General features: G+C 43.3%; 1 protein-coding gene across 1 annotated transcript; it reads right to left on the bottom strand.

Moving 5' to 3' along the window:
* Window positions 1–1,363: 1,363 nt before the first annotated feature.
* Window positions 1,364–12,728, bottom strand: RCAN3 (RCAN family member 3). The gene is made up of 5 exons (XM_066982694.1): window positions 12,580–12,728; window positions 7,645–7,889; window positions 4,919–5,092; window positions 4,173–4,344; window positions 1,364–3,465 (listed from the first exon to the last, which is right to left on the bottom strand). The coding sequence occupies exons 2-5, from the start codon at window positions 7,837–7,839 to the stop codon at window positions 3,257–3,259; spliced, it is 750 nt and encodes a 249-aa protein (XP_066838795.1). The 5' UTR covers window positions 7,840–7,889; window positions 12,580–12,728; the 3' UTR covers window positions 1,364–3,256.
* Window positions 12,729–14,133: the final 1,405 nt, after the last annotated feature.

Here is a 14,133-nt window from a genome sequence, read left to right as displayed (position 1 = left end):
ACGAGACAACCAGGAACGTTAGCATAGAGCCAAGTCCTATGACGTTTAGAACTTCCCTTTGGGGACAGTTCAAGCAGAGCTGGTGCACCCATCAAGATGAGTTTCAAATGCATGATTTATGCCAGCTAAGAGAAATAAGGATTGCTGCAGACCCCCCTCCACACCTTGATGCAGGCAAGGACTGCCACTGAACCCGATGGGGGGCAATACGTCGCTCTCCCCCGCTGTTTCTCACCCTAGAAATCCGTGTGCGTTTTGCTTCCTGCAGCCAAGAGGACAAAACTTGTGCAGACTGTGCACAAGTGTCTGCAGCCACAGAGCCCAGCTCTCAGCCACGGCAGAAACCTTTCAAAGCAGTTAGGAGCTTATACAAATACATAAACATGGCACACCCTCACCTCGCTGCCAAGCCTTAGAAGCTGGATTTACCCAGGAGAATGGGCTCTTACCTAATCGCGCTGCTCAGGGAGCTGTTGGCTGCCTCGATAAAGCTGAGATCCAGTTCAAGGTGAGTTTTGGAAAAGGACTGAACTTTTGAAGATACCCACACATGCTTTTTGCCCCTCTTGTCTCCCAAGTCAGAAAAACAAATACCAACCACAACTGCAAGGGTTGGAACTTTGGAACTGAAATGCAGAGATGAAGTGACCTGCCCCAGCAGAAGGCCACATATAAACCTGGTTGGCCTCCCCAACCCTGGCTTGCTGTGCCATGTTATTCGAACAGGAACACAGTCATTGCCTATAGAATCAGAAAAGATTCAGAATTTGTTATTTTTCTATTTTAGGTAACACAGCAAAACCACAGACTCCCATTAGCATCTTCCCCACTACCTCACCCTAGTACTGCTGAGATCTGGATTTCGACCAATATTGCAATGGGAATGCGTTTGCTTCACCAAGGAAATCAAGCATTCCCTTCTACAAGGCTCAACTTGCCGAAGTATTAAAATGCAAGAGATTTTTGAAAATAGTTATCTATCTTTATTACAACACAAACTTTATAAGTCTTAATACTGCAACCCAGACCAGACATTCTCACCTACATCATACTTGCTGTTTAACTATGTGTCAAACGCCCATTCAAACTCAATGCCAGCTAATCATCCACATGGAACTCTGCTTCGACAGGCACCCAAAAACACCATAAAAAAAATCTCGCTCCTTTCTTCAGATGTCTCTTCCCAGGATTTTTCTGTGGAAGTCTCCCAACTTCTTCAGAAGTATTTTTTCTTAGTGATAGTTTCTGGGTTTTGTTTCATAAGAAAAATTTTTTGACTGGTCACTCAGTGGCACAAGAGTACAATACTGTTAGAAAACAAACTTGGATCGATATGGAATACAGTTAGAGAAAACCATACGAATGGCACTGCATTGTTTTTATTTTAAGCCTCTTTACACAATGAAAGATGTTGGAATGCAGGTTCTTATACATTTTACACAAGATACATTGACAACATCACTTACTTGATTTGCATTATAAAACTGTTTCTGAAGGTTTTCCACTTATCCTACTTACACAAACTTTTACAATGGGGTAGAAATTAAACAATTAACAAAATATAAACACCACAGAATCCAAAATGGACTTCTGGAAATTTTAAAATACACAGGCCTCATGGACAATACAAGAATTTTTTTTTCTCCCTTTTTTGTACTGTAGAACAGTGAGACAAAAGTCAGACTTTAAGTGATTTTAATACCTGAAGAGATACATAAATATCATGCCTTTGGAGGCAAGATGAACAAAAACATTTTCCTGCCTTTTTAATACATACTATTCCTACCTCTGGAACAAGGACCTGCCTGCAGGATCCCATTTTGCAACTCGACGCTGGTGGCAGGAAGGGATCACAAGCTGGCACAATATGGGGTTGAAAACTACTGCGCCTATGCAAATTCGTGACCATTGCTTTTTCTCTCCGCTGTCAATCAAGTGAAAATACTTTTGAAAGTTCAATAAACACTTCATATAGAATTAAAATACAATAAAATGAATTGAAAAAGGGCAATTTCTGAATGATTTATATATATATATGAATATAAGCAGCCTGGCTTGTTCAGAAAATTGTAATCTTTTTATAGAAAAAGAATCTGGGTAGACTAAAAAAGGTTGATTATAAAACAGCATAAAAGCATAGGAGCATGTGTCATTATACTGAGGCATATTTTTCTCCTACTAAAACACTTAACATGAGTTTACAAAATTAAAGATCTGTATTTTAAAAGATGCATCCTGGTCTCAAAATTAGTGGATGCTGTATCAGACATACAGGATGCTACACAGAAAAACAGCAAACAAGGGCTCAAACTGCATAAAAGCTGGCTAAGCCAGGCAACTGACTGTCGTCTTAAAAAAAAAAAAGAACAAAAACACTAGAGAAGTTTAGGACCACAGGTTAAAAATTAACCCTAGATGTTTTTATCTCCTAACATCATTTAGTCATAACATAACAGTCACAGAATTTATTTATAAATGGAGGCCATCTCTAGAACTGGAGAGGAACAAACATTACCATACTTTTAGAGAGGATCAGAGACAACACATTCAATAGCTGAATCCCTATTTCACTCTGCATATTGTAATTCACTCTTAATCAGATGTCAGTGCAAACCATTGTACCATCAGATAGCAGCAGTAGTGTTGGGGACAGACTCACAGTCTGTCTTTTAGTGGTCTGTGGTTCTTCCTCCTGTACTCTTCAAGTAGTTCTGCTAACTACACAGAATTTAGTTCCATACGTGTATTTGTGCCTCATGTCAAATCAAAAACATATCTGAGAAAAGCAAGCATTAACTTTCACACTTCAGAAGATTACTGGCCGGGAAGGGATTTTAGCATAAAGAGTATTCTTTGCTTCCAATTAATTTTTACATGAATTAGAAGTAGTTGTACCGGCACGAATCGGTTTTTAATTGCTATACAAAGAACTTTCTTGAATCCAATAGTGACAGTAAGATATTATTTCAACACTTGGTACATCACACTTCACAGTATAAAGAGAAGGTAACATCTTCAAAAAAAACCGAAACTTCCTATTTTTCACTATTGCATGTCAGGTGGATTTGCTACACTTGGGGGACTAGTCCTTGAAATTAAAGTGCTTTTTAGAGCATTGGCGTCCAAAATCTTGAACATGAGAGACAACTACAAGTAAAATCCGCTGCCGCTATATGTAATATATAGCGGCACTACAGATATCAACACATGTACTCATTAAGTGTCTGATTTTTGATACTATCCTGAGCATCACAGTTTAACAGTGCATAGTACCCCCTACCTCCAGTGTACAATCAAACGCTTTAGATTCATTCAGTATCGTTGCAGGTGGTTCTGGACGCCTTGTCTGCATGATCTTCTGTTTGGGATTTTTAATTTCATCTTCCTCTTCTGTCTCACTTTCACAGACGTGGACAACTACACTAGGAGTTGATTCTGTTCCTGCATGAAGTTCATACTTCTCTCCTAAAAAGCAGCAAACAAAGATCAAGAATGTCCCCAGCAATACTAAGCCACTTTATCTCAGAAAATCCTTAAGAGCTGCAGTATACAACGAAGTAGTAATTTACTCCCATCTCATCTTTAATTTGCTCAGATTTCATAATTCACCAGACCTGTTTCACGTTTTAAAAATAGCTCCTGTACCTGTTGTACTGTTCTCTGAAATACAGTCCTTTAATTGATCTTCAAAGGGAAGGAGGGAGAGATGTAAGAAGGCATTGCAAAAAATACTGGACCCAATTCAAGAGATTACACACCAAAGCACTTCTGATGTGAGAATGAAAAACCTCCCTTTCAGGGAAAACAGTGTTTTTCCAAGTAAGACCCACGAAAAAGTTTGATAATCCAACAAAAAACTACATACTGCTTCATTAACAACTGTGGCTGTTCATCTGCAAGACACTGAACTTTCCATTGCTCTCTTGTATGTTAGTTAATACTAAAGCTATAGCAAAATTCAATAAATGGATGTCAGGGAACCAGTGCCACACAGTCTAGTTCTGTGTTACACTTTCCATGAGTTAAGGAATGAAGTAAATTGTGATGGATCATTTTATTCAAGTAATGTCAAGTCAGAGAGACTCAGTTTCTTCTCACAGAAAAGACAAGTACATAAATTCTCTGAAGTTTTGAAGTTAAGTAACACAGCAAAAGCAGGTAAATACCCCTACCTGGTCCCAACTTGGAGACAGCACAAAGCAGGTCATAGTTTATCAGCGGAGTTGCATCTTCACTCTGTTTCCATCCAACTGGTGGAGATGCAGGTGGTGATATCAGAAACTGCTTAACAGGTTGTGGAGGAAGAAGGTAGGACTTGTCTCCTACTTCACTGGACACCTGTACCTGAAGACAAAGGCCAGGAGACACAGAATGAAATCACAACTATTAATTCTTCTTATTTAGTCTGCTTCCCCAGTAATGCATGGCCAATCTCTGCGTTAACAGTGCTTAATTCAGTTTAGCTTTAAAAATAACAGTACAACTTCTATCATTTCTCTTGGTTTAACGCCTCAGGTAAATGATGCAGCTAAGAAATTGGTCTATGTAAGTGTTGACAATGTAGCTGTAGATAATGTGAGCTGCTAATCCAGCAAAAAAGAATATGCCTGTAGAGCACCTATTGTGAAGGGATCTTTGGACCTTTCATTTAGGGATCTTTCATTTACTTTCAACACATTTCTGTTTATATATGTGAGAAGGTGGTTTGTGTCGCTACACAGTTCTGTAAGTTCAAGCTGAAAAGTAAAACCATCTCCTAAAGCATGAATTTCTCAATGAGTAGAAATAATACATGATAGTACAGAAGAACAAGAGGTCAACAGAAGCTTCAAAACTTGTCAGAAATGAAACTCATGGGCAAATGTGACACAAGAAAAAAACAGGGACACATGCAGAACAAATTAGTGCTCCATAATACCTGTGCAAAATATAGCTTCAGCTTTTTTCCATTGAAGTCAGTTTCATGAAGTTCTATCCGTGCTCTTGCTGCTGCCTCTGGATTGCTGAAGTTTATCCTTACTCTTCTAAAGCTTTTAAACGACTGGAATGTGACTTGATTATCATAGATTGTGAACAGAGCTTCAAATCTTTCCTAGAGATGAAGTACAAAGATTCTTTAAACATAAAATGAACATTTTCACTCAGTGAAAACACATTTTCCTTTCACTTTTGTCTCCCAAATCCCATGTGTTTCCCTTAATCATCTCCTAAACCTGTGCACTGCATACTTTCCTCTTTGACTGCTTTATCTCACTGCTTAAAATCTGAATTCCAAGAGTATATCGATGTGAACGAGCCTATTTAACTTAAAACATGAACTGCCATCTAGTGACAGTTTCCCAAAAGTGCAGTCAACAAAAGTAGTTGCACTTGCACCTTTCACCCAAACACCTCCAAAAATACTACGCAAGTCAGTTCATTTTTAAATTGAATAAGCTCAAGCAGAGAGTGCTTAAAAACTGTCAAAATTCACAGGATGAATAAGACTACTTTTGAAGAGACAAAGATCTATTATTACTAAACACTTTTTTTGGAAAAAAAACCACAAGCATGTTCCATTGAATACGGAATCTTATCTTCATTTTTTTCAATAATTAATAATTGCATTGTTACAAAATTGAATCCATTTTAATTCAATAGTTCTCTATGAAAGATAATTTGCATATTTTTTCCCTAGTTTTAAATGCAGGTATTTTCAGTATTTGAGAAAGGGACAATATTTGAGAAAGGGACAACTGGTAACCTTTAGCTACTAGAAGTACACTCGAAAAGATGTTTCTGGATATTATGTAAAAGACAAAATTATTAGAAAATACAAGATAGCTTAGACATCTTACGGTTTTTCCTGTAAACATACTGGGCATTTAACTTAAAACGTTTAAGCAAAGGAGAACATTGAATTAAACATGCAGTCAATTCAGCAGAGAACTGTTAACGTGTTGCTTTAACTAATCAACAGTAAAAAAAAAAAAAACAAAACTCTAGAAGCTGAAAAATGTCAAAAAAGGGATGAAAGAATGAGAAATAGAACCTGAGCAAAATGCTTCATAAGAATTAAATATCCAGATTTCAAATTAATAGCATCTTTTTAACATTTTCTCCTAATCAGAATATTAATCGTTATTTGCTTATGCAAAATTTCACAAATAAAAATGCTAAGGACAAAATATTTGTGTCTACATGCAGAACCAGGCAATCTACTCGTTACAATTGCAACTACTACAGAAATCAGGGAAGAGAAAAATTCATTTTGATGCAGTCTGCTTGCAAGTGCTGCTAGCTATGCTACTGTTACCAAACAAACTAGAAGAATGTTGACAGGAAAACCCTAAGTGCCACCAAAACAAATGAACAAAAACACAAAAACAGAACAAAACCAAAAAACACCACAATTTTTCAAATAGCTTTCTGTATGCCTGCAGACAGCACAAATTGCATTTGATTCAGTAACTGCTGTGCATTCAGCCTTTAATAAAAACAGATGTAATGCAGAAGTACATCAAGCCATTGAAATGTGTGTCCAGGGGCTGACTAAGCAGAATTTCATAACACAGATAAAAGCCATACTATATAGCAAAGCCCTTCTGTTCTTTTGAGCACTAGGCAGAAGCCTGCAGAGTAAGTTTCCCGTTTATAGATGTAACACACACAATTCTGACCTATTCTGAACTAACGTCTTGGCTATGACAATAAATCAGCTTAGATGGGATTGCTGACAGTACAATCAGTACACTTCACAAACTATATTTGACAAGAAAAATTTAACCAGAAGTGGTTAAATTCACAAGCGGTTCCATGTGACATCTAATTACCCTGGTATTGTTAAAGAGCTAGCACATCTCCCTGGATGCACCTCATGTGCCCTGACATACTGGGAGAATACTTCCGCAGAAAGAGCAAATGTGCATATGAAAATCACAAATCACTAGTAGACGTGTAAAATAATTTAGCAGGGCAACACTTCTATACCAGACACACAATGAGTTACGGGACACCACTGTTTCACAAGTGTGAAACACTTCACAAGTATTTCTGTAAACTGAAAAAGCTGCAAACCAAAGCTTTCATATTGGCCCCTCCTATTTTTCCTCTACAGCTCACGTACACTTGATAATTACTCCTGACGCTCTTGGAAGCAAAGGGCAAGTACAGATTTGACTGAATACAGATGTTAGCAGGCCCAAGATGATTTAGTTTATTGTAAGGTCTTAAGCCACTTTTAAGGTGTTTTTTAGCTCAAATCAGACCGTACATCCTGAAAATGTGTAATGCTTTTTTTTCTTTTAACAGCATCTTTGCCTTAAAAGAATTAATAATTTAAGTTTACCTTTGAATTTTATTTAAATTCCTCCCTTAAACTTGGTACCATGGATAAATAGAAAAACCAGAAGAGCTTGGTTTTTTGTGGAAGAAGCACAGCATATCTATTAGCAATTTCAACTACCATAAAACTGTAGCGTTACCTGCTCCTTGGCAACTGTTCTCATTCTGATCTGAGCCTACTGGTAAATAACTGTGTAGTTTGTTCTTCCACCCCTCCCACATAAAATATGCAACAATACACTGGAAATCCAGACAAAAGCATTCTCTAGCTGTATCCATACTTACAGTACTATACCCCAAATATGCCCCTCTCCAGCTTACCTTTTCTTCCTGTACCTCAAACACAGCTTCATGAACACTGCAAGCAAACAGGGAGGTAGGCAAGTCACTTAAATCCATCATTTCTTCCAAATCATCTTCATTTTCTCCAAAAATCATCTGTTCTTCCTCTTCTTGGTCACTGCTGTAGAGGTCTGACTGGCTGTCGCTCCAAGACTTCATAGTATCTCTGAGCATCGTCCACCCAAAGCAACTCTCTTTTACGTTCCACAGTTTCTAGTAAGGGCCTGCCGTTTAGAACAGAACAAAAACAGTGTCAAGGTGCCACATCTTGCTTTGGCTGATCCCTAAAGGAAATAATTTTACAAAAGAGAACAGAAATCAACATGAGACTTGCTCTCTCATCCACGCAAGAGAAGACTACTTCCCCTTTCTGTAAATCGACGAAAAGGAACATAAAGTCACTCAGTCAAGTCAATGACATTTCTCCTCCTTCTACTCTGACAAAAACCAAGAACTACTGTACTGTTCTACAAGCTTTTCTCCATAACATTTTTCAGTCAATAGCAATTTCTTAAAGCACTTTCCAAATAATCAGAGTAGTCTTCTGACGCTTGAAGAAACATCAGCATTTCATCAGAGGGAACAGATGTACAGAAGAGCTGAATCATCTGTCCAAAGCTTCTCCGTGCCAGCAGCAGATACAGCAACAAAGCCAGGCAACACCCAGCGTGAGGACGCTGCCTTGTCCCGGGCACTGGGAACACCTTCCCCACGCGCAGGAGACTTAAGGGTGTGAATATTGCATGTATGTCCGGGGAGAACAGAGAAAACAAGCAAGAGGCTAAACAGAAGATTTTAGGTAAAAAAAAATAGCTTGTACCATCACAAAACAAAAGCACGTAACACTTTAATAGAAAATACCCTGCCACCTCCCACTGCAAAAATCACTGGGTTATTACACTACCATATATTCTAATGTAAATGACAGAAAACACGCAAGTCTGTACCACATTTAGGTTCGGCAGGAGGGGTGTTAGTTTGTGATACAGCCCTGAAACAAAGGGTAAACAAACATATTATGTTTCATTGGCAACAACGTCATTTGAATGTTTGCCTAACTAGTTTATTCCTTCGAAGCAGGATCATGACAAACACCATAAACTGAAACCAATATGCACAAAAAAATCCATAAACAATCCATGCTCACACAGGGGAAAAGGTTTAAGACCAGTATTTTAATTAGCAACAGCCAAACACTCTCAACACTTCATATTTAAAGAAAAATAACACGTGAAAATGGGAAAAAAATAATTTGGTACCTGTTTTAGGTATTTACAAACTGCTTAGTCACAGTATCAGGCAGGGTGCACGGCCACGTCTGTAAACACACAGACTTTTTTAAGGCAAACTCATTGCTCATTGAGCAGAAAGAGCCGTGGTGGGAAGAAGACCCCCCCCCGCCCCAGGTGCGATGCCAGCTTAATTTGGTCAAATCAACGTGACCTTTGGGACACAAAGCTGTCCGAGGCAGCGTGTGCACGTAACGGCACGGGTTCGGCACCACGACCTTCCCCGAGCTGCGACCAAGGCACAGCAAGCTCCCAGGGCGCACCGGAGGCGCTCTGCAGCATCACACAACGGATGTAAACGCAAGACAACACGGAGCTGCTGAGAAACTCGGTTTTCTGCTTGCTGATTCATTCAAAAATGAAAGAGAAAAGGAAAAGAAAATACGTCAACCCAGTGAAAACAGAAGCCACCATCTGGCCTGGAGGCACAGGCCCGGCCCCGCGTGGCACCCAGCGCAGAGCAGGGAGACCTGCACCCAGGGCGAGGGAGAAGGGGCACCGGGAAGGGAGAGCTTGGTAACGCCACCATCGAAACGCAAAGACTCAAATTAGCGATGAGTGAGACAGGAAATCAGGTAAACCACAGACCAATACAAAACACGGCCGAGTTGGCCACGCTGTGAAGAGCTGTAAGAAGTCCGAGCTGGGCCTCGCAGGCTATGAGGTGACACCAACACAGCACGCCGGAGCGAGGTGAAGGCACCACAGAAACAGGATTAACTGAGGGTCCTGCAGCGCTCCTCCCGCTCCGTGCTGTGAGCGCTGCAGAGCCAGAAATCGCAGTTGAAATGAGTGAGAATTTAATCCACTGACTATCAGCTGAATCCACTGCCCTCCTCTGAAGTCATTATCAGCTTCCACGTCCTTTAAGGAGCTTCCAGCTGCAGGTTGCCAGCACCAAACACGGCAGTCGGGGACCATGGAGATGCCCCCTTGGTCGGTATGGAAGCACAAGAGAATGGCACCTCAGAAAAAAATGAGCAAAGAGATGGACAAAATGAAGGCAGAGCTGGGGTTTTATTTATACACATAAAATGCCCGAACTCTGTACAGAATATTAGCCAGACATGCAATGAGACTTTGTACAGACTCCTTGAACAGATGCAGTCTTTTACCCAGTAGCGAGGCAAGTGTGCAAATATCTACTTTAAAACAAAACGGGTTGTATATTTTTTAGAAGAACAATATAAGGGACTAAAACACTAAGCTAAAGCCATAAGGAATGCGTTGTGGAAAAAAAATAATCCAGTTTTTACTTCTTTTACCAAATTTGGTTAAAATAACTCAGAGAATTCAAATTGAGTTCAAAGCTCCAGCATGAGGGTCTAAAACTCTGAAAATCATTTGGTATTTTGAAAAACAGACATCCATGTTTTTTCCATGTCTGCTTGGCATCACAGAATAAGACGATTTTGTAAATGAAACAGTGACAACACATCCAGTAAGGAGCAGTAAAAGGCAAGAATGAAAGCTATGTAAACAATACACCTAAGGAAAAGTCTTTGCCGAATCAACTTCGGAATTTGAGAAGGATCAATTACACACTGAAATGTTTGCAAACAAATGCCAGGACCTTGGAGATCACAGAACCACACAGACCATTAGAAAGGAAGGAAAAAAATAAAGAAAAGCAACAAAAAAGCCCCAAGATCTAACTTCTTTGAATTTTACATATCATTAAACAATTCAACTAGCCAATGAAGCAGCCAGAGAGAAATAAAGTGATGGCCACAAGATTTTTACCAGAGGTGAATTGGCGAGACTTGAGCAAAACAGCCCTGCTAGCGTTATGGAAGTTAACTTGCAGACCTGCAGACACCTTTAGTCTTCTGTGTGCTGACACACCTCATCCACAGTCCCGTTACACAGGCAATCAGCGACTACCGCGACCTACCTGCGTATTCCCACCTTCAAAACACACACAGATCAAGACAAATGACCACGGCGTGGTTGCTCAGACACAGCTGAGCTGGTGGCACTGCAGGCCTGCTGTCTGCTCAGCAGGAAAGATGGCTCCAGAAAACCTTTTACAGCACAAATACCCTTGTTACGAGGAAAGCACTGCTTTTGCTCAAGCCCAATTTGCAGTATTATGACCCATGCCAAATACCACATAGGCAGTCCGTAAGAGATGCTCTGCAGCTTTGCAAAGAAATTGCAGACCCTCGAGACGACACACACCTGCTGGGCACACTGCGCCCAGCTTTTACACACTGCGAATGTCCTCGCTGCCTTCAAGGTTCATCATATATAAATTTGTCATGCTGCATCATTTAATTACAGCAACAAAATGCGTTACTGTGAGATGTTTTCTGCTCTGTGAAATGACAGCAAGCCTCCAATAACAGTAAGCCTCCAATAACCTGCCTGAATAATACTGGACAGCTGGGGCAGCTTAACCATCCCCACTGTCGTGAAGCAGAGTATTGCTTTCCTATTGCAAAAATGGAATTACCAGAGAAATCACCGTGTTCCTTTAGAAAGCAAGAGTAGCAACTTGCACACTAAGCCGTAAGAATGCAGTTATTCCCTTGAATTCCTACGAGCAGCCTGTAGGGAAAGGGATTCAACAGAAGCAATCTTCATCAAAGGTAACGAAACATTTCAGCAACAAGTTCAACAGTTGTTCAATTGCTGAATTTACGGTACAGCATTTCTTGCAAGTATAAAAGCAAAACCTGAAAAGTGTCTATTGAGACCACAGATCTATAATAAGAGCTACTTCAATTACATATATATATTTAAGTGAGAACGCACCACAGTTCTAACTTTTAAAATCAGAATCCTACAAGGCTAACGCTCGTTTTTCCTCAGGTTACCTATTTTTCCTGACTTCACTCACATCAGTATTAAAACACACTGGTTACCGAGCACTGGAAGAATATTGAACGGCTTCCCTGAAATAGGGATAAGGCTGATTTACGAACGCTAATTAAGAAGTACTGTCAGAAACAACAGCTCGAGAGGCTGTGCTTTAACAGATTAGGTGGAATTGTTTTATTGTGCATTTATCAGAAAGCAATGAAATCAGGAGAAACGCCCCAAGCCCGGCTGACGCACCGACGCGGCGGGCACCCGAGCAGCCCCGCTCCGGCTTCCCCGAGGCGCACGGGGCACGGCTCCGCTCCCCTCCCGCACGCGGGCGCTGTCCGCGCGTCACAGCCCGGTAAACCTCGCGGCGGCAGCGGCTGCGCCCGACGACCCCGACGGGCAGCACGCGGACGGGCTGCGGACGCCCAGCCCCGTCCCAGCTCCGCACCGAGGGCGCTCCCGGGACCCGGAGCCCCCCGGCACCGGCGCCGCCCGGGGGAGCGCTCTCACCCCGCCTTTGTTGTCCGGGGAGCAGCGGCTGCCGGGGAAATTCGGCGGTCGCCGCCGGTGCCCCGCCGCCCCTGCCCCTGCCCCTGCCCCTCCGCGGCGCCGCCCTCAGACCCTCAGCGCCCGCCCGGGCCGCAGGCGGCGGCGGCTTTCGGCCAGGCGGCTCCGGGCTGCGAGGCGGCGGCGGCTCGGGGCCCCGCGGGGAGCGGCACCGGGGGCGCCCCACGGCCCCCGCCTCACAGAGCCGGGCAGCGCCGCGCGGCCCCGCCCGCGCTCGGCGAGGGGCTCCCCACGGCGCGGCGCTCACCGTCTCCGCGGCGCGGATCCCCTCAGCGGCGGCGGGGCGGGGCGGGGCCGGGGGGGGCGCCGCGAGGCGCGGTGACGGCGGCGCGCGCTCCCCGCCGGCGCCGAGCGGAGCCTGCGGCCGCGGGAGGGCAGCGGCGCGGGGCGGGAGCGCGCCTGCGTGCGCATCCCCGCGTCTCCTGAGGGAGCTGCGGGGGGGGGGGGGGGGCGGTGACCCGGATGGGGGCGGCTCTGCGCATGCGGCACGGCCGAGGGGCAGCGGCCGCCGCCTCCGCGCGCTCCCGGGGCCGGGGGGGGGGGGGCCCGCGCTCGCTCCCCGAGCCGCGGCCACGGGCGGGAGCGCGCATTTCCACGGGAAAAAAGCAAAACCGCCGTCCCGCTGCGGTTGTGCTCAGCTCTCCGCGCACCCAGACACACGCACCTGTTGAATTCCCCTGACGCGCTTAGTGAACGGCTTTGTCCGCCCCTGGGGAGCCAGGAGCCAGCCACGATTCTGACGTGAAGTGTGAAATTTCTGCGGTTAAACGCGCTCTCCTAGCTTTGATACAGAAAAAGGCAGCGAGTAACGCTTGTCGTGAACCTGACAGCCGGGCTGATCGCCACCTCTTTACGCTGGCACTTAACACGGCTGTCTCTGTTACAACACAGTCACTCTCAGACGAGGTGCGTTGAAGTACTGCCACGTGTGTCACCGTCTGTGCCAGCCGCTGCTCCCCCCAGCACTCAGGAAAGCGGAGCCAGGGTTACAGCGCCGATACCCAGGGACTGCGATGTGGTGCAGCTTTAACACCGAAGCGGATGAGGCTTTGGTGTTAAACCCCACGTGTGGTTTGGGACCCCAGGAGATATATTTAATGAGGAGTATCCTGAGGGTTATCTTCTGCATATCCCCCTGGCCTACAACCCATATTGTGAGTGTTAATTAGGTTGGCAAGCATTCAATTAAGCTACAATGCCAGTAGTCTAAATTTATGACCGTCTATTTCATTTAATGGCATTGTTAGGAAATGGCCTTAAGTGTCTAGTACTGCAATCAAAGACGCGATATCCTGTGTCTGAGGGATGGCATCTCCTGCAGCGTGGCATTCCCAACTAGCATTAGAGGTCGTTGCTGTCTCAGAGAAACATGCTGTTGTCTCAGTTTCAGTATTGAGTTGGCAGGCATGCAAAAATCCTGAGTCAGGCCAATAATAACAATGATTTTGTTATTGTGATTTCTCTCATCTTGTCTTCCCCCTCCTCAATCCCCCCACTCCTTTAGGTGATACTTAGTTCATATTTTCAAGCTCTTCTCTAAAATAACGAACAGTAAGATTTCTTGAAAGCCCTCTAAAACCAAAATTTCTAAGTAAATACTTGGAGAGTCATGTAAATTTGCAAGCCTTAGTAGTGCCGCAGCTCCAAACATCAGTTGTAGCAATCTGCTTTTCATTTACAGATTTATTTTTTTTTAAAAAAGACACTTCACCTAGGGTTATAAGCTATTACTCTGTCTTAACTTTCCTTAAGATACTTACAGCTCATGAAAGCTATAGCAAGAATACTTAGCAGGCCAGAA

Source organism: Anser cygnoides, chromosome 24, assembly GCF_040182565.1.
Source record: "Anser cygnoides isolate HZ-2024a breed goose chromosome 24, Taihu_goose_T2T_genome, whole genome shotgun sequence".
NCBI lineage: Eukaryota > Metazoa > Chordata > Aves > Anseriformes > Anatidae > Anser > Anser cygnoides.
Note: the sequence above shows the minus strand (reverse complement) of the source record. Positions and strands in the feature narration are given on the sequence as shown.

Coding starts and splice junctions, on each gene's coding strand:
- RCAN3 (XM_066982694.1), bottom strand. CDS start 7,839: ATGCTCAGAGATACTATGAAGTCTTGGAGCGACAGCCAGTCAGACCTC. Junction 5,093..7,644: donor TTGAGGTACAGGAAGAAAAG/GTAAGCTGGAGA, acceptor CTTCATCTCTAG/GAAAGATTTGAAGCTCTGTT. Junction 3,466..4,172: donor TGTCTCCAAGTTGGGACCAG/GTAGGGGTATTT, acceptor GCTGCTTTTTAG/GAGAGAAGTATGAACTTCAT.